At 49.1% G+C, this 26,978-nt stretch overlaps 1 protein-coding gene across 2 annotated transcripts in view; it reads right to left on the minus strand.

Moving 5' to 3' along the window:
* Positions 1-1,437: 1,437 nt before the first annotated feature.
* SCARF2 (scavenger receptor class F member 2) overlaps positions 1,438-26,978 on the minus strand; it is a 61,473-nt gene continuing 35,932 nt past the window's right edge. For both annotated transcript variants that reach the window (XM_035098795.2, XM_060269993.1), the window contains 5 exons: positions 26,580-26,683; positions 25,431-25,548; positions 23,928-24,046; positions 9,079-9,231; positions 1,438-5,177 (listed from right to left, as the gene is read on the minus strand). In XM_035098795.2, coding sequence (XP_034954686.2) covers positions 4,000-5,177; positions 9,079-9,231; positions 23,928-24,046; positions 25,431-25,548; positions 26,580-26,683 — 1,672 coding nt within the window. In that variant the 3' untranslated portion in view covers positions 1,438-3,999. The remainder of the gene's footprint in view (positions 5,178-9,078; positions 9,232-23,927; positions 24,047-25,430; positions 25,549-26,579; positions 26,684-26,978) is intronic.

Raw genomic sequence — 26,978 nt, forward strand, 5'->3', positions numbered from 1 at the left:
TTCCCAGGCCCACTCACTCTGCACCTTTCAAATCTCATAAGGGATCGCTCCTCCTGGCTATGCTGTCTCCACGACTGGAGGCAGCGATGCTCCCGAATACCTTGCTGGAAGCCACAGGAAGAGAGAGCATTCTTGAGCTTGGGTCTTGCCAGTTTCCCACAGGCATCTGGTTGGCTGCTGTGACTACAGGATTTCGGACTCAATGGGTCATCGGCCTGATCCAGCAGAGCTCTTTTTATGCTCTTCCAGTGGCTGGCTATGTTGCAGGGGTGATGCTCCACCAGGAAGCAAACAGACATTGCTCGCTCACTCTGGGGGCTCCTGCAGAGAACCAGGTTTATACAACATTCACCTCGATTTGCTTGCACAGAGAATGGAAAGGTGTCGCTGTGCTGCTGCGTCCTCCACAGCACATATTTTGGGTAAGGAGGCCAAGGCATCAGCTGAGGCGGCTCACGTGGGCCCTAATGGAAGCCAGACCCTGCCATAGTGATGATATTGGGCTGTGATTTGTGCTCTGCACAGACTAAACAGGCAAAAAAAAAAGAGGAACTTGGAACAAGCCACATCTCAGCTCCAAATATAAACCAGGAAGCAGCTGACGGCTGCCCAGTCTCCAGCAAGGGGGTCTGTCCATCTTTTTCCAGTTTCAAATACTCATTGCCTCAGCTGGATTTTGATGGCTACAGAAAAGGGTGTGATCATTGCTCCGAATCTTGCTTATAAACCCAGGAAGGGACACGGAGAGCCTATGAAGGAAGATTGCAGCGTTTGGGTTTTTTTTAATTTAAAGAAAAGGCGAGCAAGAGGCGACTGGGTGGAAGTTCATATGCATGGCATAGATAAAGTGCATAGAGAAGAGTTTTTTCTGTTATAATGCTGGAGCTTGTGGACCTCCAATGAAGCTGAATGTTGGAAGATTCAGGACAGGCAGAAGAAAGTAGTACTTCATGCAGTGCATAGCTGACCTACGGAACTCCCTTCCACAGGAGGCAGTGATGGCCACCAACTTGGATGGCTTTAAAGAGGTCTGGGCAAATTCATGGGGTAGAAGCCTGCCAAAAGTCACTAGCTAGCTATGATGGCTATGCTCTGCCTCCATAGACGAAGGCAGAAACACTTCTGAATGCTAGTTGCTTGGTGCATTTGAGGAGAGGTTGCTTGGAGTATTATGTAGCATGTCAGGGGTGTGGTGGGAAAGGTCATTTCTTAAGAGTTTGGTGATATACAGTGGTGTAGTGGTTTGGGGAGTTGAAGCCCTGTTACTATTTCTGCAGCAGGGTCCCCTGTCTCCAGCATCTTAGAGCTGCCCAATCAGCATTAAAGGGAAGCCTTTTAGCCACTGAGAGGAAGCCTCCTCACCCTTTTGTGCTGGCTGGAGCCAATCAGGAGGCGAGTCAGCCTCTGAGGATGGGCTCCTAGGGTCACTCCGAACACTGAGTTGTTGTTCGCTCCAGAGCGAAGCATCTAGCAACCCTGAAAACACACGGTGCTTCAGTTGCAAGAGTGCAAGTTCTGCTCCACACAGTAGAGTTTCACGTTAAACACAACTTGGGTCTCTCTGAGAGAAGATAATGGAGCACTAAAAATTATTTGCACAGAAAATAGCAAGATCTATCTGAAAGGCAGCACATGGAGATCGGCAATGCATACCTAATTATTGGAAGAGTAGCAGGTAATATTGCATGGCTGTGGCTATCATGAAGGTACCCTGCACATCTGAACCTGCAGCTACTGGCAATATAGCCCTGCAGGGCTTTTATAGTTCTGTGAAGCTGAGGATGTGTATATTTGGCCACATACCTGCATTTAGGACCATAGGAAGTCAGAGCATGGGTCCATTTAACCCAGTATCGACATCAGGAGTCGCCAATCAGGGGGCCTCCAGGTTTCTGCAGAATACAATTCCCCATCTTCCCTGGCCATTGGGCTATGCTGACTAGGCCTGAGAGGGCTTGTAGCCCAACACTCATGGTGGTTGTCACTGGCTGTGGTTCTTCAGGATTTCAAAAAGGAGCCTAGTCCCAACATACCTGGAGACACCATTTGGTTGACGACCATATCCTTCTAATAAAGCTCTTTTTCTCGGGAGGTGGCTCTTGGGTCGATAAAAGTGGAAAAAGTGCATTCTTGTGGGCCTGGACATTGCTTATGCACTCATCTCTGCAGCAGTGGTGGGCTGCTGTAAGGCTCCATTTGGAATGGCCAAACCAACATGGTGATCGCCCCAGGGCACTGTGGGAGATTCAGCACAGCGCCACCCCACCTGCCATGGTTCCTTGAGGGTGCTGATTTCTCTTACCAGATTGCAGGGAAGGGCCCAAACAGTTGGCAGGAGAGTAGACAGCTGCCAGGGAAGGCCAAAGCACAGGGACCAAAACCACACATGGATATAGAAATACACCGTTTCTTTTTAATGAAGGAAGCTTTCAATGGAGACGCTAGACTTGTGTACCAAACTGCCCTTGTCGTAGCCGGACAGGTGGCCTCTTATGGCGGCCAGAACCATTGATGCAAAAAAAAAGGGGGGGGGAGAGGGCGTCCATCGAAGCCAGCTCGAGGCAGCACGGCTGCAAGGGAGGACGGTGCCCATATTGGCATCACAGGGTGAAAAAGCTCCAGCAGAAGGCATGCCCAGTCAGGTCTGGGATGCTATCCCAAGACTGGGTGTGCTGAAGCTCCAAGCCAGTGCGAGGCCTGCACACATGGCCAGCTTGAAAGGAAAGTTGCCTCCCGCATCTATGCCCGCAGAGCAGCCTCCTTTGCCAACCTGATGCCCCCTTGCGCACCTCTGGCCTGCAGCTCCCATCAACTGCTAATGCAATTCTAGGTTGCGGCAACAGAAGTCCAGGGTTGAGATCAAGGGAAATCGTAGCACCACACTATTCTGCCTCGGTCAGACCCCACCCGTAGCCCTGTGTCCACCACAGTTTAAGAGGGATAGTGGCAAGCTGGAATGTGTGTAGAGGTGGGCAGCCAAGATGATTGAGGGTCTGGAAACCAAGCCTTATGAGGAATAGTTAAGGGAGTTGGGCATGTTTAGCCTGGAGGAGACTGAGAGGTGATATGAGAGCCATCTTCAAATATCTAAAGAGTTGTCACATGGAAGATGGGAGGAAGCCTGTTATCTTCTGCTCAAGAGGGAAGGATCTGAACCAACGGATTCAAATGACCAGAAAGGAGATTCCGACTCAGCATTAAGAAGGACTTTCAGACGGTGAGATCTGTTTGACAATGGAATGGACTCCCTCAGAAGGTGGTGGGCTCCCCTTCATTGGAGGTTTTTAAAATACAGGTTGGATGCCCATCTGTCAGGGATTCTTTAGCTGCGATTCCCACAGGGCGTTGAACTGGATGACCCCCTTTGGTCCTTTACAGCTCACCAATTCTATGATTCTACAACCAGCTCTGGTCAGCATGGCCCCATCGCAGCCCCAGCATCAGGCGGATATTTAGCTCGGGGCTTTATGTGAGCGACAGCCCAGGACGTCGGGAAGCAGGGCAGCAGATTGGCAAAGGTCTCTGCCCCGTGGAGCTTATGCCATGGCCCTTTTGCAACCACCATGCTCAGAACCTGAAAGCCAGCGACTCCATTTATGCAGGCTATAGCAACTTGGAAATCCCTAGGGGAGAGAAGCATGGCATATGCAATTATAATACTGGTACAAATAAAAGCCACCCGACCCACCCTGCTAAGCCCTCCCCCACCCCGAGCCCCAGGCGCCCAGCGCTTGGTCCACAAAATCCCTTTCCCGCTCCACAAAGGGGGGAGCAAAATCAGAAGTGCTTTGGATCTGCTGACGGTGGGGGGCGAGGGAGAAGGCCTTGGTTGTCAATAGGGTCCGCGTCTCACTGTGGGGGGGAGCACACTCAAAAGAGTCTTTGCCAGTCTCCTGGCTTCCCCCGAGACAAGTCCTGTGCTTCCCCCGCAACCCCCAATTCTCACTTCCTTTGTTTTTGTGTGTGTGTGCAGTCCTCTCTTAGTAACGTGGCCTCCTTCTACTGCACGGTTTGAGGTGACGTGGCGGCGGCTTTGGGCTGCTGCTCCATGGCGGCTTCTCTGCTCTTCTTCCTGGGAGGCTTTTTGATGGGTGTTTTCTTGACCACCTGGTCCCCGGCCACAGGCGTCGTTGGCTCTTGGCTGCCACCGGAGCAGGGCTTTTCCGCCTTCCTGGGCTCGCCAGCTGGCGCCTCCGCCACGGGGCTGATCAGTTTCTGCAAGTTCGGGGAGGTCGGCAGCACAGGCTTGCTGGACTTCTGGCTGCCGGCGGCCACGGAGCGCTTGGCCTTCTGCGGCGGGGTGGGCTTCTCTCTCTGGGCTGGCAGGGGGCTTACCCCATTCTGCCGGGCGCCCCCATCGCCCCGGTTTAGGCTCTGAGTCTTTTCCTTCAGCTGTGCCGCCAGCAGCGTGGCCGCCTCCGAAGACAGGTGGGGGTGAATGACTTCAGAGCGCAGCTTGCTGTGGCTGGGGCTTTTTGGGGCATCGCTCCCTTTCCGGTCCGGAGGGTAACTGCTCATCTTCTTGATCACGTTCTGGACAGCCCCGTTGATGTTCTCCATCTGCTCTGCACTGGCCTTGTGCCTCTGCTTGAGCTTGGACGGGGACAGCTGCTCCCCAGAGAGGGAGAGGGCCCTGCCTTCGGGGGAGCTCAGCTCCCTCGGGTGCTTCGGGGCTTTCTCTTTGCCCCTGGTGGCAGGCACCTTGCCATGGACCCCGGCCAATGTCTCACTGGGGCTCCTCTTTCTCTTCGCCAAGCCCTGTTTGTGCTCCGTCAAGTCGGTCATCCCGATGGCAGGCAGGGAGTTGGACTGGTTGGAGCTGTACTTGCTGTGGATCCAAGAGACTTTGGGCTTCGTCGAGGGGTCTGGCGGAGGGGGCTTTGCTCTCTCCGGCGACGGGGGCTTGGCGGCACCTGTGTTGTCATCCTCATCTCTGGACTGCTTGGAGAGGCGAGCGATTCGGGCGTAGAGGGCCCCGCTGACTGAGCCAGACCCGGAAGAGGAGCGCTCGCTGTCAGAGGATTTGAGCAAGGGCGTCTCACTGCTGTCTACTGGGATGGAGGGGCTCTCTTTCAAGACGGTGTACTCTCCGGCTTCCTCCTCGCTGATGGGGGGTGCCACCTTCTCCACTGGGTTGCAGGGAGCGGAAACTCTATCCTTGCTGTCGCTCACACTCTCTGCAGAGGGAAAGCAGGCGGGGGTCATTAGGGGTCAGTGTGGAGCCATGTTTTAAAAATCCCACAAGGATGGAGGACTCTTGTGGCCCTCCAGAAGAAGAAAAGTTTGGATTTAATATCCCACTTTATCACTACCTGAGGGGGTCTCAAAGCGGCTAACATTCTCCTTTCCCTTCCTCCCCCACAGCAAACGCTCTGTGAGGTGAGTGGGGCTGAGAGACTTCAGAGAAGTGTGACTAGCCCAAGGTCCAGGTGTTGTTGGGATGTCAGGGACTGACAAGTGTGCACTGATGAAAGGGGGTCTGGAGTCTGTCTCAGGGGGGGGGGCAGTGATTTGTGGGGGTCTGTATCAGCCAGCGGGCAAGAATCAGAGGCAGGGGAAGATTCAGAGTTAGAGGAAGAGGAGGAAGTTGCGGGGCTGGCAAATGAAGGGCCGGGTGCTTCCCCACCTTCTCCTGCACCCCTATCTCCCAGAACCAGGAGGGGATTGAAGAGGGAAGAGCAGAGGCAGTTTCCATGCAGGCGTAGTCTCCAGCTGCATGCATGCAGTCCATCAGGAGGAGGTAGTTAACTATCTGCTGTGTCTGGGGTGCGCGTGCGCCTGTGACATGGGACTACAGATGGGATTGCTGCAATGTGCTCTAGGTGGGGCTGCCCTCGAAGACGATTTCAGCCGGTTAAAAACGCAGTAGCCGAGTTACTGGCTGGGTAGTATATAACCCCTGTTTCTAAACAGCTGCAGTGGTTGCCAAGTTTGTTTCCAGAACAAACTTAGGTCCCAAATATCTGAAAGGTAAACTCCTTCCTGACAGAGCCTCTCGCGTTAAGTTCAGCAGAGGGGCCCTGTTGGTAGTTCCAGTAACCTGGAAGCTTGCGGCTATCTGCAATTTGGGAGAGGTTTTTCTCTGGGGCAGCCCCTAAGTTGTGAAACTTCCATTCCACAGAGGTGCAGCTGCCACGTTCACTGTACAGTTTTTGTTGAGTGCTGAAGATGCACCTCTTTACCCTGACCTTTGGCACTTGAGACGTATATTTTCAGGACTGAACTTATTCTGGTGATTTAAAAACTACAGTATTTTTAATCTTTCATTTTAAATAGCTGTGGCTCATCCTGGGCCCTTGGGGTAAGGGCACATAATAAATGATACATCATACCCCTGACTATGCTGATTGGGGATGATGGGAACTGGAGTTCAACCATCATATGGAGGTCACGGGTTTCCCATCCCTGCCATAAATGAAGCTATGCATGAATTATGGAGAGTGCAAGTTCCTCCCCACCTTCTGCTTGAAGGGGGAGCACTTGATCCACCCCACCCCCCGTTTTGTAAGATGTGTCAAGGCAGCCTCTCTCTCAAACCTTGAGGTACTTCTGCTGTTTTGGACTACAACTCCCATCAGCCATAGAGCTGCTTTTGGGCTTTCTAGAAGAGGCATCTGGTCGGCCACTGTGAGAACAGGATGCTGGACTAAATATGAGCCTTTGGCCTAATCTAGCAGCCCCATTCTTTGGCTGGGGCTGGTGGGAGTTGGGTGCCTCGTTGACTTTTTCTACCTGTGGAAATAAAGGACTGGGATCCCAGGAGTTAATTTCCACTGGTGGGAAACTCTCTGCCTGGCAATTATGGTTTTCTGTTTTCTTTTTTCTCCCTCTCTTTCGGAGTCACGCATGTGTGGCCTTAGAATTCTTTAGTCATTACAGGGCTATTTCATGAAGGCCTGCTATTTGCTGCAGAAGGGTTGCGGTGGAGCTGGGCTCACGCCAAATTCCTTTGCTCTGTAACGATTGCCAAAATTAAAGGAAGAGGGGAAAGAAAAGAGATCAGCGGCTGGTACAGCAATTTAACCTCCTGGCTACGGTTAGGCTGCAAGATGGAAATGTGGGCTTCGAGCATTATAAGCACCAATGCACCCATCCCAGTTCAAGACAACCCCAGCTCTTTTTTTTAAAGGGTTCTAGTCCTCAGTGTCGCAGATGAAAGCTTAGAGATGACATCAGGGTCTGCTGACGTCATCTTCAGAAAATATTCATTGCAATGAATGGGATAACTCCTTAGGTACATTATGAGAGTCTTAATCTCAGGGTTGTGGGTTCAAGTCCCATTTTGGGCAAAATATTCCTGAATTGCAGGGGGTTGGGCTGGATGGTCCTCGTGGCCCCTTGCAACTCTACAATTTTATGATTCTATGACTTAAGGTAGGAATGTAGGAAGCAGACAACTGGGCCCATTAAGTTCAGTATTGTCTATACTGACTCGCAGCTTCTTTGCAAGATTTCAGGGGGGTTTCCTCCAGCCCTACCTGGAGATGCCATTCGGGATTGAACCAGAAACCCTGTGCAAGCAAAGCAGAAGCTCTACAAGTGAACCACAGCCCTTCCCAATACTGAATCTTATACTGAGCCAGACCATTGTCTCATCTAGTCCAGCATTGTCTACACTGACTGGCAGCAGCTGCCCAGGGTTTTACGCAGGGTTCTCTCCCAGCCCTACCATGATAACCACTGAGGACTGAACCTAGGCCATTCTGAATGCAAAGCAGATGCTGTACCACTGAGGTGCATCCCTTCTCCACAAAGCAGTTGTGTTCATTAATTTAACTACCAGTGGGTCAACGCTGAATATGACATTATTAGCTACAGCTCAAAATGTTTTTTTATACAGTGGTACCTCTACTTACGCGCACCTCTGGTTAAGTATCCTTTGGGATTTGCACACAGCAAACCCGGAAGTGTTTTTCCGGGTTTCGCCACGTGCACATGTGCAGAAGCGCTCTACCACGCCGCATGCATGCGCAGAACAGGCACCTCCGGTTGCGAAAACCTAGGGATCGGACCAGAGCTCCAGAACGGATCACGTCCGCGACTGGAGGTACCACTGTATTACAAATGTTCAAAGTATCACTTGACTCATATCACCTCAACACACACAAGGAAAATAGCATATATGGTTATGCTCCAGTTATCTCCTGCTTAGACTACTGCAATTCGCTCTACATGGGGTTACCTTTGAAACTACAACTAATCCAGAATGCAGCAGCTAGACTGGTGACCGGGAGTGGCTGCCGAGACCATATAACACTGGTCCTGAAAGACCTACATTGGCTCCCAGTACGTTTCTGAGCACAATTCAAAGTGTTGGTCCTGACCTAAATGGCTTCAGCCCAGTATACCTGAAGGAGTGCCTCCACCCCTATCGTTCAGCCGGGACACCGGGGTCCAGCTCCAAGGGCCTTCTGGCAGTTCCCTCACTGTGAGAAGTGAGGTTACAGGGAACCAGGAAGAGGGCCTTCTTGTTAGTAGTGCCCTCCTTGTGGAACACCCTCCCATCAAATATCAAGGAGATAAATAACTTTTTGAAGACATCTGAAGGCAACCCTGTATCAGGAAGTTTTTTCATGTCTAATGTTTTACAATTTTTATGTGTTGTAAGCTGCCCAGAGTGGCTGGGGAAACCCAGCCAGATGGGTGGGGAATAATAATAATAATAATAATAATAATAATAATAATAATAATAAGCCTGGCCTAAAGATCTAGGGTGATGTAGTGGTTGGAGTGTCAGACTAGGACCTGGGAGACCAGAGTTCAAATTCCCACTGGGTGCAACTTTGGACCAGTCCCCATCTCTCAGCCTAACCTACCTCACAGGGTTGTTGTGGGGCTTAAATGAGAAGGGGAAGAAGTGCAATGTGTGCCACCTTCAACTCCTTGGAGAAGAAAGGTGGGATATAAAAGCAATAAATTAATTTCAACTAAGGATTTTACTTTGGGAGAAGCCATGGCAGCAGGGGATGGTGTAAGAAGGTGGCAAGGTTTTATGGCAGATGAGCACCTTGAGGCTCAAAAGTCTGCACTGCCGTTGTACTGGGGTTCCCCAGAACCCTGCCTTTCTGCCCCGCTCACCTTCATGTGGCACACAGTAGACGGGGCCCTCATCCGTAGTGTCGAAGGACGAGAAGGAGCCCCGGGAGGACCACGAAGGCGACGGCTGCTCCACCACTGATGGGGGCTCAATGAAGCTGCAGTTCATGGTGTTCTCCAGGTCATGATGAGCCACTGCAACAAACAGAGAAGGTTGAGAAAGAGGTTCTTGGTCTGCATCTGAAAAAAGGCAGGGCCGGATTTAGGTTTGATGAAGCCCTAAGCTACTTACTGAAGGTAATGGGGCCCTTTCTATGCCCAGCTGTTCCCTTTGTCAACAACAAACTGTTGCTGTTTTTTGTGTTGAACATATGCTATATGGTAATTTATGGACCTAATAGGTATCTAAAGCTATTTGCATATAACAAATAGGAGCCTACACCACACAAAACACTGTTGCTGTATGTAGGTTTTATTTTATTTGTTTTTTTTTATCTTATTTTGGAAATGTACATCCAGTTTTTTTTTCTTTGACTTTTTTTGGTGCCCCCAAGAGAGTGGGGCCCTAAGCTATAGCTTGTTTAGCTTATACGTAAATCCAGCACTGGAAAAAAAGCAATGAAAAGAAGAAAAAGAAAGGGGGGGAGGAGTAGTCGTGTTGGCTCAAAAGGAAATGAAATCCAGACCCGAGAGACCAGATTCCCTTGATTATTAGGCCAACTAAAATCTCACCAAAAATTAGTGTGCAAGCTTTTTAGTTTTCCAGAATTCTTCATCAGGCTAGAGCAGGCATAGGTAACCTTGGCTCTCCAGATGTTTTGGAACTACAACTCCCATGATCCCTGACCACTGGCCCTGTTATATATATAGCCCTATATATATGTGTGTGTGTGTGTGTGTGACTGATTTTTTTTGTTCTTTAACTGCTTTGAGATTTTTTCTGTTTTTGTTTTACAATCAAGCAGTGTACACACACACACACACACACACACACACACACACACACACACACAATGTATACACCACTTGATTGTAAAAAAAAACCCTCAAAGCAGTTAACAAAGAACAAAAAAAGTAAAAAATATTTAAAGCAGCCAAGTAAATATATATATATATATATATATATATATATATATATATATATATATATAATATAAATCAGCAATAAACTAGAAACGGCAAAACATACACCCACATTCCACATGTCTGGTAGGCTTGTTTAAACAACTTTTTTTTTTTTTTGCTGGTGCCAAAAAGAGTGCAGTCAATAGGCAGGGAGTTCCAGATTGCATGTGCTGCCATGCTAAAAGATTTATGGAACAGGTATTATCTGGCACCTGTGACAGCCACAGTTCCACAGATCGAAACAGTCGAGTGGGCCTATATGGGGGAAAGCGATCTCATAGGTAAACCGGTTCCAAGTTGTTAAGCGCTTTATTTAGTAACACCTTGAACTTGGCCCAGGTAGCAAGTTGGAAACCAATGCAGATCTTTGAGCGCAGGTGTTATATGCTGATGAGGCCTCACTCCCTGACTGCTGGGCAGAGATGATGGGAGCTGTAGACCAAAACATCTGAAGGCCATCAGGTTGAGGGGGAAATGGCCTATGGTGCCTTCAGGCTGATGCTGCCCGCAAACACTGTAGCCTTCAAAGGTGTTTCAACTCTCATTTGATTGCCGCTTTTTGCGCCTCTTCCAACCAGTTTACATTCAGTATTGGCAAAGTAGCCACATTGGACTTTCTTCGTTCCATGAATTCTAAGAACAGCTCTTCAAAACCCCCAGAAAGGGAGGGAACCTTGAATATATCACAAACTCCTGCAAAAGTTACCAGCCCACAACAATTCTTGGGTGGTTCCCCCTCCCTTTTGTACCAGCGTAAGCATTTGGGATGGATGAAGAGCCCCAAAAGGAGGAAATTCATTTGCATCATGCTCACCCAGAGGCAGATTCAGGTAGGTAGCCGTGTTGGTCTCACGCAGTCAAAATAAATAAAAAAATAATTTTTTAATTTTTTTTTGTAGGGTTTGGCCTATTTTGCCAAAGGATAAATGGACATAAATCTGACATCAGGAATCACAAGACAGGGGAGCCAGTAGGAGAACACTTCAGTCTCCCAGGACATTCAATACAGGATCTCAAAGCAGAAATAGAATTGAAAGAGAAGTTGCTGAATTGCAACTTATTACTAAACTGAAAACTATGGAGAGACCTGGTCTCAATAGAGATATTGGATTCTTGTCTCATTACATATGCAAAAGCTATTTTTGGTCATCTGCATACTATCCCTTGCTTTTTCCAGTAGGACTAATTGCAGTCGTTAACAGTCGTCAACAGGTTTTTCATACCCATTGAGCCAATCACCCATCTCCTACTACCCTTCTGAGAAAAACCCCCACCCCACCCTCCCAGTCTGGTGACTTCCGTTTCAGTGTATCTGAAGAAGTGTGCATGCACATGAAAGCTTATACCCAGAACAAACTTAGTTGGTCTCTAAGGTGCTACTGGACGATTTTTTATTTTTTATAAAAAATTTCAACCCAGAGGCAGAGGCAAGGATTACAGGCCATAGGCAAGCCTCTATCTGGACCTCGCAGACGCTGGCTTCCAAGAGAGTTGAAAGTGGTTTAAGGGAGTGGTGCAGTTTCTCACGGTGTGGAGACATGCATATACATCTCTTTTGACCCACTGCAACCTGTAGTCAAGGTTTTTGGAATACAGTAATACAAAAACCTGCAGAACTTATTCAGCCAGAAGCAAAAGGGGGGTCAGCGTATGTACCCATAAGTAGCAACCTCTCATTCAAACTGCCTTTGGCTCCCTGGAAGAAGAGGGGGGGGGAATGGCACTTGTGCTCATGTGCATTGAACATGAAGTAGGAAACTGGGAATTTTCTTTTTCTAAATAAGATATAGCTGATGGGAGTTGCAGTCCTCGGTTGCTAATTCTTAATATTGAACTGCTCGATATTTTATATTAGTATTTTGACAGGAGTTTCATTGACAGCTATTATATTTGTGCTAATTTTTTAGATTGCACTGCTCGGTATTCTTTGAATAATACAGTGGAACCTCGGTTTATGAACACCTTGGTTTACGAATTTTCGGTTTGTGAACGCCGCAGACCCATCTGGAACGGATTAATTCACTTTCCATTACTTTCAATGGGAAAGTTTGCTTCAGTTTATGAACGCTTCAGTTTATGAACAGACTTCCGGAACCAATTACACCCATGCTTCGGGTTAAGTACACTTCAGGTTGAGCACTCCGTGGACCCGTCTGGAACGGATTAATCCACTTCCCATTACTTTCAATGGGAAAGTTTGCTTCAGTTTATGAACGCTTCAGTTTAAGTACTCCGCGGACCGTCTAGAACAGATTAATCCACTTTCCATTACTTTGAATGGGAAAGTTTGCTTCACTTTATGAACGCTTCAGTTTATGAACAGACTTCCGGAACCAATTGTGTTCATAAACTGAGGTACCACTGTAATGATTCTGGATTTTTACCGAGAGCATTTTCATTACTCCCCACAATCAGAATGAATGCTCAGTGAAGACCAGGCACTGCCTAGCAACCAAATCAGGATGAATGCTGAATAAGAAGGCTGGATTCAAGGAGGGTCCGCCGTCCTAAACTGGTTAAGAGAGACCCAGAAGTCCTCAGAAAGAAAATTAAAACTTTTAATTTCTTCTAACAGCAGAGGGTGCCCTCTCACTTTCTGGCTAAGGACTGCCTCAAGAGGGTTATGCCTCCTGCTGAATTTGGTTGTCCTAGGAAATGAGAAGGTGCAGGCAAGGCACTGAAGCTTATCCACAAGAGATAAGAAAATTGGGCTTGGGCTGACAGGGGATGTGAGGTCAGGGGCAGCAATGCTTCTGAATCCCAGTAGCTGGAAACTATAAAGGTAAAGGTAAAGAGACCCTTGACAGTTAAGTCCAATCGCGAACGACTCTGGGGTTGCGGCACTCATCTCGCTTTACAGGCCGAGGGAGCTGGCGTTTGTCCACTCTGCAGGCAGTTTTTCCAGGTCATGTGGCCAGCATGACTGAGCCGCTTCTGGCACAACGGAACACCGACACCAGAGCAGTGCATGGAAACGCCGTTTACTTTCCCGCCGGAGCAGCACCTATTTATCTGCTTGCACTGGCGTGCTTTCGAACTGCTAGGTTGGCAGGAGCTGGGACCGAGTAACAGGAGCTCACCTCGTTGCAGGGATTTGAACCTGCTGACCTTTTGATTGGCAAGCCCAAGGCTCACTGGTATATTGTGCTCCAGTCCTGATTCTGGGTTTCCCATTGAGGCATCTGGTTGGCCACTGTGAGAACAGGATGCTGGGCTAGATAGGCCATTGGCCTGATCCAGCAGGCTCTCCTTGTGTTCTTAACTGATATTCGGGGGGCACACTGCCTGCAACAGTGTAGACAGAGCACAGCCATCGTGGATAGGCTTCTCTGTGAATTTTTCTAGTCCTCTTCTAAAGCCATCCAAGCTGGTGGCCATCCCTGCCTCTTGTGGGAGCAAATGCCATAGTTTAACTCTCTGCTGTGTGTAAAAAACAACACTCTTTTTTCATCTGTCCTGAATCTTCCAGTGTTCAGCTTTATTGGATGGGTCTTGTACGGTTCTGGCATTATAAGAGAGGAAGGAAAACTCTTGGCAGCCGGCATAATGATAGATTATGCCGAAATGGCTAAAATGACCGGAAGAATCAGAAATCAGGAAGATCAAAACTTTAACAAGGAATGGGGAAAATTTATAACTTATCTTAAAGACCATTGTAAACAGTTAAAATTGTTAGTAGGATTGGAATATCACTTGTAGTTTAAGGCTGGATTCTGGACACAACGGCGATGTAAAAGACTTGGATCATCATAAAAGATGCAGGAGGAAATGATTAATAATAGGACCCACAAAGGTGAGGATGGAAGTTCAGGAGGTTCCTTGGAATCTTGCTTTTATGATTTATGTTTGATTATATCTCTGCAGAATTTTAATTTGGAAAAAACCAAATAAATAAATTTAATGGAAAACTCTCGGCAGCCACTTTACAGTGAGAATGAAGATGGCGGGAGAACGAATCGCAGCTCACTTTCACAATAACATGGTCGTTGAGCCTCCCCCATAACACTTTGCAAACGAGACTGGGACCTGCCTGCCTGAACAGCCCCTGGGCCAAAGAGACCCCAAACAGGGCGGCTTCTGTGCAGAGTGAGCCCCCTGAGGGATGCAGAGTTTCCTGTAGCTGCTCAGCACTCAGACATCTGGTTCTGGGTGACTCGTTGCCAAATAAATCATGCCAAGAGTGGCTGCAAAAGTGCCGTGCTGCTTCCTGCAGGCCTCTCGCTTCCAACCAGCGTCCCACCCCCAAGCCACAGCGTTTCTCCCCACAGATCCCCGTTTTCACTGGCCTGCCTCCTGGGCTAGTCAGAGGAGGTCTCAGCCCTTGTTTCCTAAAGTTAGAGAAGAAGGGCAAAGGTGGGCGGCAGGGGGGGGGGAGGATAGCAGCACACCTGCTTTGCAAGCAGAAGGTCCCAGGTTCAAACCCTGGCATCTCCAGGAACCAATGGTCTGACTCAATGTAAGGGAACTTCCTGCCTCCTTATCAACATAGATATCTTGCCATATGGTTAGATTACTGCAGAGCATTATACGTGGGGCTGCGCTTGAAGACAGTTCGGAAACTGGTGCAGAATTCAGCAGCCAGGTTGCTCACTGGGGCAAGATGGTCTGAGCACATCACACCAATTCTGGTCCAACTGCTCTGGTTGCCAATTAGCTTCCAGGACGAATTGAAACTGCCGGTTTTGACTTATAAAACCTTATGTAGCTCAGGACCCCAATACGTCAAGGCTCCTCTTCATCCTGGAGAGAAGTGACTAGTGGGGTGCCACAGGGTTCTGTCTTGGGCCCAGTCTTATTCAATATCTTTATCAATGATTTGGATGATGGGCTTGAGGGCATCCTGAGTAAGTTTGCAGATGACACCAAATTGGGAGGGGTGGCTAATACCCCAGAGGACAGGATCACACTTCAAAATGACCTTAACAGATTAGACAACTGGGCCAAAGCAAACAAGATGAATTTTGACAGGGAGAAATGTAAAGTACTACACTTGGGCAAAAAATAATAATGAAAGGCACAAATACAGGATGGGTGACACCTGGCTTGAGAGCAGTACATGTGAAAAGGATCTAGGAGTCTTGGTAGACCACAAACTTGACACGAGTCAGCAGTATGATGCAGCAGATAAAAAAGCCAATGCAATTCTGGGCTGCATCAATAGGAGTATAGTATCTAGATCAAGGGAAGTAATAGAACCACAGTATTCTGCTCTGGTCAGACCTCACCTGGAATACTGTGTCCAATTCTGGGCACCACAGTTCAAGAAGGATACTGACAAGCTGGAACGTGTCCAGAGGAGGGCAACCAAAATGGTCAAAGGCCTGGAAACGATGCCTTATGAGGAACGGCTTAGGGAGCTGGGTATGTTTAGCCTGGAGAAGAGAAGGTTGAGGGGTGATATGATAGCCATGTTCAAATATATAAAAGGATGTCATATAGAAGAGGGTGAAAGGTTGTTTTCTGCTGCTCCAGAGAAGCGGACACAGAACAATGGATTCAAGCTACAAGAAAGAAGATTCCACCTAAACATTAGGAAGAACTTCCTGACAGTAAGAGCTGTTTGACAGTGGAATTTGCTGCCAAGGAGTGTGCTGGAGTCTCCTTCTTTGGAGGTCTTTAAGCGGAGGCTTGACAGCCATCTGTCAGGAATGCTTTGATGGTGTTTCCTGCTTGGCAGAGGGTTGGACTGGAGGGTCCTTGTGGTCTCTTCCAACTCTATGATTCTATGAATACCTTCCCCCATATGAACTGGCCTGGACATTGTGTTCATCATTTGAGGCCATTCTTTGTCTGTCTCCTCCATGGGAGGTTTGGAGGGCGGCAACACAAGGACGGGCCTTTTGAGGGGTGGCTCCCCACTTGTGGAATGCTCTCCACAAGGAGGCTTGCCTGGTGCCATCATTACAAATCTCCAGGTGCTAGGTTAAAACATTCCCTTTCTGCCAGAGCTTTGGTTTTTAATTTTTCTGCAACCTCCTTCAGTGGGTGGAATGTTTCAATCCTGCCTTTAAAAAAATAAGAGTCTTTTTAGTTTTTCTATGCTTTGTTCTACACCAGTTTTAATGACTATTTTTGTTTGTATGTGTATTGTAAGTTGCTTTTGTCAAAAAAGGGGGCAACTAATTAATTTAATAAATAATCAAAATCTGTAATTTTCAAAATATTCTGTTTTTAATTTTTAAAATATTTCAATTCTGTTTTTAATATTTATACAACAGTAGTCATACACAATACTCATAATGGTTTTGTGCCTTTACTTCCAATGAGGAAAAGTTTAAGCATTTGGGACTTTTAAGTTTTGAGAAAAGCCAAGTACGAGGCGACATGATAGAAGTTTAGAAAAAGATGCTTGGCATGGAGAAAGTAGAGAGAGAACATTTTCCACAATGCTAGAACTGGTAAAAGGTCAAGGACCCCTGGATGGTTAAGTCCAGTCAAAGGTGACTATGGGGTTGCGGCGCTCATTTTGCTTTCACGCCGAAGGAGCCGGCGTTTGTCCAGACAGCTTTCCAGGTCATGTGGCCAGCATGACTAAACCGCTTCTGGCGCAATGGTACACTGTGACAGAAACCAGAGTGCACAGAAATGCCGTTTACCTTCCCGCCACAGGGATACCTATTTATCTACTTGCACTGGTGTGCTTTTGAACTGCTAGGTTGGCAGGAGCAACGGGAGCTCACCCCATCGCAGGGATTCAAACTGCCGACCTTCCGATCGGCAAGCCCAGGAGGCTCAGTGGTTTAGACCACAGCGCCACCCTCTCCTTCCCGCTAGAAGTGGAAGACATCCAATGAAGTTGAATGTTGGAAGATTTAGGACAGACAAGATGGACCAGCTTCTTCACACCTAGCAAAAACTCCCTCCCACTGTAAGCAGTGATGGCTACCAACTTATATGGCTTTAAAAGAGGATTGGATAAATTAATGGAGAATGAGGTTACCAACGCCTACTGGACAGGATGGCTATGGCTCTGTTCTCCACAGCTGGAGGCAGTAATGTTTCTGAAGATCAGTTGCTAGGATCTGCAGGAAGGGAGAGACCTCTTGTGCTTACAGGTTTCCCAAAAGAGCCATCTGGTTGGCCACTGTGTGAACAGGATGCTGGACTAGGTGTGACTAGATGCACTGACTTAAGCCAGCAGCCTCTTCTGATGCTTGCTCATCCTCCATAGTTGCTGCATTCATGTTGCAACCTTGCCGCTGGATATGCTCTTCCAAAGAGAAGGCTGGCACCATCTTCCATTTCCTGCTCGGAGGAGGAGGAGGAGGAGCTGTCGGGCAACCCCCTTCCTCCTTCTCCTCACTTCCCTTCCTCCTCCTGGGGAAACTGAAAGGCTTTCATAGTGAAAGCGCCACCAGATCAAAAGCAGCTTTGAAGGCCACAGGAGAGCTGACCCACTCCGGGCAGAACAAGCAACTTCCTCAGCTACTGCATAAACAGAGACTTCCTTTGCCGTCAAACAGGAAGGTTAGGCCTGTTCAGGAGTCTGCTTCTACGTCACAAAGCCAGGGCAAGTGGGCACAAGAACTGGGAAGGGCACTCCAGGGCAGACCCTGTGTGAGCCTGGAGGTGTTTCTGCATCGAGGGGCTTTTTTTATAGCTCCCAGGTGCTTGCAGCTCGTGCTTCCTACGAGCGATGAGATAATCCCCTCCCCCAAGTGAAACCTCCATGTGCCAGGGCAGTCTATCTTGGAACACCAGGCGCTGGAGACAAACACAGGAGGGCTGTTGCTGCACACAGAGGAGGTCATAGTGTGTGAGAGGGAGGGAGGGAGGGAGAGGCAGGCAAGTTGCTCCCTCTCTGAATAATCTTGCTTGGGCTCTGCTGCTCAGCTCCATCCCAACAAGGGGATTTGGCAGCCCTTTCCGCCATTTTTAAAGAGCACTTTTGGTCAATGTGTTGAGGCTTTAAGAGCGTGCTTTACTGGATGCATCCCATGGCAGGACAAAAGTACAGTAATCTCATTTCAGAAAATGGCCTTGAAGATACCTAATGGTGAAAGACCGGAAACCTAAATCTATTATAAGTGGCTGAATGAACTAATAAAAATAATTCATGTGCTGGTTGCTTGCTCGGAACACTAACACACAGAAAACCCACAACGTGTTGCTCTATCTAGCTTAGTATTGCCTACACTGACTGGCGGCAGGGGTTTCAGGCAGGGAACACTGGAGATGCCACTGGGGGCGGAACCTGGAACCTTCTGCATGCAGAGAGCAGATGCTCAGCTACTGAGCTGCTACGGCCCTTTCTGTAGATCGGGGGCTGGCTTCTTAAAAACTGTGCCAGTTTTGCAGAAAGAAAGGGGCGGGGGAGAAGGGAAGATATGGAAACCTAAAAGGGGTGGGGGGGGGAGAGAGATGGTCCACTTGCCCTGGTCTCCCAGTGGCTCCATCCTGCACCCCCCCCTGCCCTCGACTACAGCTGCGCGGGACCTCAGCCCTCCGCGGTCAGGGATGGATAAAAAGAACATATGGCGAAGCCTGCGTGCCAAGGCAAACAAAGGAGCCTGTGACCAAAGCATTTCATTCCAGTGAAATAACAGCCCCTCTGGCAGTCGAGCGAAGCCGCGGGAAGGAAGGCCAGCCTCCGAGAGGGTGTCCGCAGACAGGAGAGAGCGAGCCGATGCAAATCAACTTCTTCATGTCACAGGGTCTCGGCTGCCAGGGTCGGTTGTCTGGTTTTCAAAGTGGGCGCGTCCCCTGTGGGGTAGTGGGATTCCCTGTGTGTGTGCGTGTGTGTGTGCGCGCGCTAGGAGGCAAGGAGGGGCAAAGGAATGCCGGAGGTGCAAATGACTATCACAGAACCATATAGACTAGAGTGGGAAGGGACCTCCAAGGACCATCAAGTCCAACCCCTTGCCTTTTCCTCTACGCCAGGCATGTCCACTTAAGAAAAGTGATCGCCTGTTTGCTCCTGATCGATCGTGCCATGCCCTGCCCCTGGCTCTATGTCCCACTGCCGCTGCCGCCACTGTGAAAGCTTATCTTCCCAGCGGCGGTGGCATAGTGGGGGAATGAGGGAGGGCGTCGGACTGTTTGGAGATTGATTTAATGCAACCCCCCCCCCCAAAAGCTCAACAACAAAAGCTCAACAGCTCTTGTCAATCCTTCCTAAAAGGCTCAACAACTCTGGGCAATGCTCTGCCAAAAAAGCTCTGGTCTGCCCCACCCCCTCTAAAAAAGCTCGGCAACTCTTGGCAATGACAATGGGTAGATCACTGCTAGTTTTATTATAGTTACAGGTAGGTAGCCGTGTTGGTCTGCCGTAGTCGAAACAAAATAAAAAAATTCCTTCCAGTAGCACCTTAGAGACCAGCTAAGTTTGTCATTGGTATGAGCTTTCGTGTGCATGCACACTTCTTCAGATACAGGTATCTTCAGGTATCTGAAGAAGTGTGCATGCACACGAAAGCTCATACCAATGACAAACTTAGCTGGTCTCTAAGGTGCTACTGGAAGGAGTTTTATTATACTGGGAGTAGATCGCAGTCTCTAGAGAGCTGGACGTGCCTGCTCTACGCTAAAAACTCCCAAACTCTGCAACCTTTCCTCACCGGGGAATCGCCCCATCCCCTTGATGGTTTTGGTCGACCTTTCCTGAACCTTTTCCAACTCGACCTCAGCCGTGTAGCCAGGAGGTGAAGTTTCCCACACTTGGTGCTGATGCTGTTTTTACTGCATGCATCTTCATCCTCATCTAGGGGGTCTCATGCTGGGAGGAAGTGTGGCACTGTTCCTATTGCTTTTACCGTGTTTCCCCCTTTTTAATACGTAGTCAAAAAGTAAGCCATGGCAGGGTTTTTAATCATTTGAGAAATGTAAGACATACCCCGAAAATAAGCCATACTTCCGCGATGTGCGGAGCAAGACCACTGAGCGCCCCAACCAGCTAGCGGGACCCAGCATGCTGGCTGCAACAGGAGGAGGAAGCCTGCTGGGTCGGGTCAGTGCCCGGAAGCGGTGGCTGCTGCTGCAGCGCCGATAAAGCGTGCAGCAGTGCCGCACGGAGCACCGAGGGCACAAGCCAGCAGGACCCAGCTCCTGCAATGCCGGCGATGGCAGGAGGAGGAAGCCTGCCAGGTCGGGTTGGCGCTCGGAAGTGGCGGCGGCTGCAGCGCTGACAAAGTGCGAAGCAGCGCTGCACACTCTGTGTGTGTGTGTGTGCGTCCGTCTCTTTCTCTGTGTGTGCGTGCGCGTCTCTCTCTCTCCCCGTGCGACTTTCTCTCTCTCTCCCCCTGTGTGCGCGTCTGTCTCTCTCTGTATGTTTGTGATCGCGTCTCTCTCCCCCCCCCCTCCCCGACAGAGAAAAGGTGCCGCGCAGGTTCCTCTTTGGCTCATCATTCAGCTGCCCTGGCCTCCTTGCCGAGAGCTGACGCCGCTCCTCTCCCCCTCCTTCCCGCACGGAGCACCAAGGGCACGAGCGTCAGGAGGAAAGAGAGAGGGGCTCGTTGCTTGCGGAGGGAAAAGTGTGGGCTCGTTGCAGGTTTACCTCACAGCTGAGGGGGCAGCAGGGGCCAAGCACCTTCCCACCCCTCCCCAGAGCCCAGCCCGCAGGCTGTTCCCCTCAGGAAATGCGGCTCTTCCCGTCCCCGAGGAGAGCCGCCGGCCCTGGAGCGCCTCTCTGCCGCCCGAGGCTCTCGAAAGGCCGCCTCAGAAGCAGGCAGCTCCCTTACGCCATCTCCGTATCCCGCCGGCGGGGTTACTCAACCCGTTTGGCAGGACTGCCCCCGCCCCCGCCTCTTTGCAGAGTTTGTGCAGCTTGTGCGGCTCTGCCTAACTTCTTGCGCGGCAGGCAGGCGGGCGTCCTCCCATCGGCGCGGCGAGCTTTGCAGAATCGGGTGCTGCAACTCGGAAGCCGGCCAGGCGAAGCTTAGCTGCCAATCAAAAGGACAGGGGTGTACGCAAGACGTTCTCCTTAGTTGCTTGGACCAGTTTGGTGATGGTGATAATGATGCCCTTTGTTGAATCGGTAGAATTGTAGAGTTAGAAGGGACCCTCGGGGGTCATCTAGTCCAACCCCCTACAATGCAAAAATCTCAGCTAGGTCATACATGGCAGGTGGCCATCCAGCCTCTGCTTAAAAGCCTCCAAGGAAGGAGAGCCCTTGACTCAGGATGGGTAGGAGGGGAAAGGGAGAGAATAGAAGAGGCAGAAAACGGAAAGGACCATAACAAAGTGGCAGAGCACCCTGTGCTCTGTATGCATAAGGATCCCAGGTTTAACCCCCAGGTACCCCCAAGTTTGAAATCCTGGAGAGCTGCTGCCAGCCTGGTTGACAGCAATAATGGTAGAGGACACACGTAGCATTAAAAAATCCCAGTTTCAATTGCTGCAATTGCTTGCTATGTATTATGTATTGTATTTAAATAATCTCCTTATTTTCTTGTTTCATTTAATGGATGTTATGTACATCATGTTGTGCATTATGTTACAGTATTATGTTGTAAAACCTGGATAGCTCAGTTGGCTAGAGTGTGGTGCTGATAATGCGCGTGGAAGAGAGCGCTGAGCATCCTGAGCCAGTGGGACCCAGTTGTACCGGCACTTTAAAAAAAAAGAAAGAAAAAAAGACACCCCCTGAAAATAAGCCACCGTGTGTTTTTTTGAGGGAAAAAAGTTATAAGACGGTGTCTTAAAAAAGGGGAAACACGGTAGTTTAGTTTAGCAGACAGCAAAAAACAAAGCAGAGAGAGAGAGAGGAAGGGGGAAGGAGCAGAGCTGCTCTGAGCTGGGCTACCCACTTTTGCACAAATGGTCTTTCACCCCCTTTGGGAATAATAATAATAATAATACGGCAATATATTTATAAGCCACTCATCTGACTCATTGCCCCAACCATTCTGGGCAGCTTCCAAGAAATTAAAACACAGTAAGATATCGAAAATAAAAAACTTCCCTATACAGGGCTGCCTTTGGGTGTCTTCTAAACAACCGAATAGTTTTTTAAAAAAATTTCCTTGACATCTGATGGGAGGGCATTCTACAAGGCGGGCTCCATGACGGAGAAGGCCCTCTGCCTGGTTCCCTGTAGCTTTGCTTTCTGCAATGAGGGAACCGCCAGAAGGGCCTTGGAGCTGGACCTCAAGTGTCCAAGATGAACATTGGGGGTGGAGATGCTCCTTCAGGTATACTGGGCCGAGGCCGTTTAGGGCTTTAAAGCTCAGCACCAGCACTTTGAATTGTGCAAGGAAACGTACTGAGAGCCAATGTAGATCCTTTAGGACTGGTGTTATATAGTTCCAGCGGCTGCTCCCAGTTACCGGTCTAGCTGTCACCTTCTGGATTAGTTGTAGTTTCCGAGTTGCTTTCAAAGGTAGCCCCATGTAGAGTGCATTGCAGTAGTCCAAGTGGGAGATAACCAGAGCATGCACCACTCTGGCAAGACTGTGCAGGCACCTAGGGTCTCAGCTGGCATATCAGATGGAGCGGTAGACAGCTGCCCTGGATACAGAATTGATCCAGAAGTGCCTCTGTCCAAACCCGGGGTGCTCTAGGCTGATTCCGGCAGAGGCAGCAGTCAGCAGCTCCAGCCTCCAAAGTCAGTAGAGGCCAGGAGGGGAGCCTCTCACTGCCCCGTTTATACAAAAGCCCCAAGCAGCAGGGAAGTGCCAGGAAATGGGGAAACACAGGCCCATTCAGCCTGGGCCTCTGCTTCACAGAAGGAGCCTCTATTCAGAGAAGAGGGGGGGAAACTCAACCCAGCGGCGCTTCTGTAAACACAGCGCTTGTTATCGTTTCAGTGGGGAAATGGTTGCTGCTGCTCTGAGCCGCAGGCTTTTTAGTGCCAGGGATGTACCACTGTGCTCCCCTGACCGAGATGGGGGGTGGGAGGGAGGCAGCTCTCAGAAAAGCTGAGTGCAGAAGAATCCTGACCAGCTTGAAATTACTTAAAGACAGGACAGGATCATGTTTCTACCAGAGTTGAGCCAAAGGCTTCACAAAGTTTAATCTTTGGAGCAAAGACTGCGGCAGAGAGGTCCATGAGCCCTCCCCTCTCTTTTTTTGCAAATTTCCCATGCCTGTTTGCAAGCCATAGTTTCCCTAGTCTGCTGCTGCTTTGTAGCCATTAAACCTTCCCAATTAAATCTTGAAAGGGCTTCCTCACTGCTAAAATCCCAGCCAATCAGGGATCACATAGTGATCACGTTGAAATCACAGTGCCAAGCCGCCTGTTTGATAGTTGTATTCTCACCCATATTTAAGACACGGCTGCCTCAACTGTGGTTTGTTCAAGCCAACAAACCATGAATTGTCTCGCAGACCAGCCATGGTTTCTTTCTCCAAACCCTTTTGCCTTGCGCCTCTGCAGCTTGATTGAGCATCTTGGTGGAGCAAAAAACAACAACACACAGGCAAGACTGACGATGCGCTGTGACATAACACAAAGCCATAGCTAAGAACAAGCCATGGTTTGTGAGCTAACAGCAAACCATGGCTTCACACTGTGGTTTGCTGCAAGAAAACAAACCCTGATTAATTCTACCAGGCTGGGCTTAGCCATTCAAAGACACAACACAGGGGCACTGACTGAACTGTAAGAATGGATCCTGACACATTTGCAAACCTAGTTTAAGTCTCTGTGCCACCGTGACAAGAATTCTGAATCTCGCACGCCTGTTCATCATTCGTTTGTCTACACTGGGATCGTGATGCCACGCAGTCAGACATGCAAACCGTGGTTAGTTGTGGGGCCCTTAACAGAATGTGGGGAACACATAATGACAGAGCTTGTATGGGAGAGAACAACCGAGGCTGGTCCTTACCGACAACCTTTGGCAGCTTCTGGCGGCGAAGAGGGATGCGTGGAAGTTTCATGCTGATGCGGCTGAATCTCCCACAAAGACGCCTCGGGGATTTCTTGTGGGGTGGGTCTTGGTTTGAGCTGCAAGGGAGGAAGGTGGGCATTTTGGGTTAGACTCCTGGCAGAAGTTAACAGCGTCAATGCAGATGGACTGGGACCAGGGTTGTCCTGGTGGGTAGCATGACGAAGGCCCCCATTACTTCGCTTTACAGTCCTGTTAGGGTTGCCCCCTCTTCCTGCATTACAGAGGGGTGGAGTAGATGCTCCTCCAACTCTGCAATTCTGTGATTCTCCTGGCACTGTGTCGGGTCAACATGGGCAAGCACAATGAGGAAGTAGTAGAGTTTTGAGGTGGCAGAAGGGGCTATACTATTTTCAGCTGCTGGAAAATCCATTATTTGAAGCTCCCACCCCATGTGAAAAAAAGCTCCCTGCAACTAAAAAAGGAGCACAACCTGATGGGGCTGGGACCTCTGCAGTGCTAGTTATTTAGTTGCAGGGATATGGGTTCAAAAAAAAAAAAACACCTGCACACAAACACCAACAAATAGAGTATTAAAAATGGCCATCCTATTCATTCATTCTCTGCCTATCCGGCTGGGTTTTCCCAGCCACTCTGGGCGGCTCCCAACAGAATATTAAAAATGCGATAAAAATTCAAACATTAAATACTTCCCTAAACAGGGCTGCCTTTAGATGCCTTATAAAAGTCAGCTAGTTGTTTATTTCCTTGACATCTGATTGGGGGGCGTGGGCGTCCCACAGGTTCCACCACTGAGAAGGCCCTCTGCCTGGTTCCCTGTAACCTCACTTCTCGCAGGGAGGGAACCGCCAGAAGACCCTCGGAGCTGGACCTCAGTGTCTGGGCTGAACGATGGGGTGGGGTGGGGACGCTCCTTCAGGTACACTGGGCCGAGACCCTCGGACCTCCCCCCCCCTCATCCATTACACACATTTAAAGCAGCATCATGCCACTATAAATAGGCATGCTTCCTTCAAAGTATCCTGGGGACTGTAGTTTGTAAAGTATGCTGAGAGTTGTTAAGAGAGACCCCTGTCCTCCTTTCACAGAACTACAATTCCCAGAGTCAAATCCTCTTCCCAATCCCAGGGGAAGCCAGGTGTCTTCTTGCACGCAGTCTAGCAAGCTTGGCAGCCTGTCAATGGCCCATCTAGTCCAGCATCCTGTTCTCACAGTGTCCAACCCCTGTTCCGCTCGCTTCCCTCCCTGCTCTCGCGGCGTGGCTGGTGGAGGGAAAAGGGAGGCCGCCGCGAAGCTCCCCCACTTGCTGGGGCACCCCTCAGCGCCCCCTGATCGCCCAGGCGCCGTGGTGCATTGCGCCACTAGAGTCAATGGGCGAGCCGGGCCTGTAGAAACAGACCAGGCCCCCTCAATAACCCTCCCTCCTGCCCACCAAGGAGCTTGGGTAGCTCCCCTGCCAATGGGTTTAGGGTTGATGCTTACTCCCGAGAGTGGTCTTTCTTGCGGCAAACGCAGCAGCAACACAGGAGGGAGAGGAGGAGGAGGAGGAGGAAGGCCAAGAGGGCACCAGCTCCAATGACACCCATCCGCTGGTTAGCCTCTGAAATGGAATCAGGAGAGAAACAAACCCCCCTCTTATTTCATTTTATTCATTTAATGGAAAGTGCACACCACTCCATTGTAAAAAGAACCCCCCAAAAACCCCTCTCAGCAGTTCCCTGAAATAAAACATGCATTTAAATGATTGATCAGTCAGAGTTAGTCAGAGTTAAAAATTAAAGCAAGCAGAAACGACAACCTCGCATTTAAAAAAATATAGACATTATAAAATAAAATTAACCTATTAAAATGCATGTCAACTTTACACATCCGGGTAGGCTTGCTGAAATAAACAAAATAGGTTTTTGGCAGGTGCTGGAAAAAAACACACAGTGGTGGCAGCTACCTGGTTGTAAAGGAGCAGGGAGTTCCAAAGTGTAGGTGCTGCCACACCAAAGGATTATCTCCTTGAAAGTTCAGAACAGACACTGCAGTTCTAACCAGTTCGGCGGGCATATAATTCCAATTGCTTTCGGTTTCTCAATCTTAAATTCAGTTCTCCACATTTCCACATCAGTTTGCATTTTTTTTTAAAATTAAAAAATAAGAAAGTCCTCATGCCAATTCAACAGCATTTTGGCATGTCTTTCTACTTAAACTACATTTTTTGGACGCAAAATGGCCTAATGCGCCTATTTTGTCAAAACAGTTCCCCCTAACATGATGCATTTTCCTACGTCACCTTCACGAACTTATGCATTTGTCCAACTTGGCTGAAGAACTGCATTGCAAAATTTAGAGAAGGGCGAAAATTCGTAGCATAGCTGTGTTTCGACTCGCCTATTTTTAATTTTAAAATAAAGGGTGAATTTAGTTACATTTGCCTTTGGATGCAGATGGAATCAATTGTATCTCTCATCCCTAGTTAGGTAGGAAGGAAACTAGTCCCGAGCTGTTAGCCTGTTAGCTGTTAGCCTTGCCATAGGACTCTGCAGACTCCAAACTTCCCAATGGGAACAGTTTGGAACTAGCAGCCCAGGACTCAACTCAGCCAATAGATGCTGGTGATGTCTGTTCCCCCAAGCCACTTACCCATGTAGCAGGATCCGGTCAGTGGGTCGCAAGAATCTTCGTGGCACTTGCAGGATTCTGAACAGTTCACCCCATAGTGACCAGTTTGGCACGTCACGTTACACCTGTGGGATGTGATACAAAAGCAGCAGTCAAGTACAACATTCCTTGTTTGCCTAGAGTGGACATGCAAAGGGGATGTTTGTTCCAGCCAGTCGAAAACTTCCTGTTTCCTCCTGGGCTAGGACATACTTCCTTTTGCATGTGACTAGAGGTGGGCATGACCTTACCTGTGCAGGTAACAAAAGCACAAGGCACGCAGCACACACTCTCTCTTTGACTTCCTCTCTTCATTGGAGCGGCTTCTTTCAGCCAACAGAGGACAAAGAGACTATCTCCATATGGGATAGACTCACATGT

Source organism: Zootoca vivipara, chromosome 17 (assembly GCF_963506605.1).
Source record: "Zootoca vivipara chromosome 17, rZooViv1.1, whole genome shotgun sequence".
NCBI classification, from domain to species: domain Eukaryota; kingdom Metazoa; phylum Chordata; class Lepidosauria; order Squamata; family Lacertidae; genus Zootoca; species Zootoca vivipara.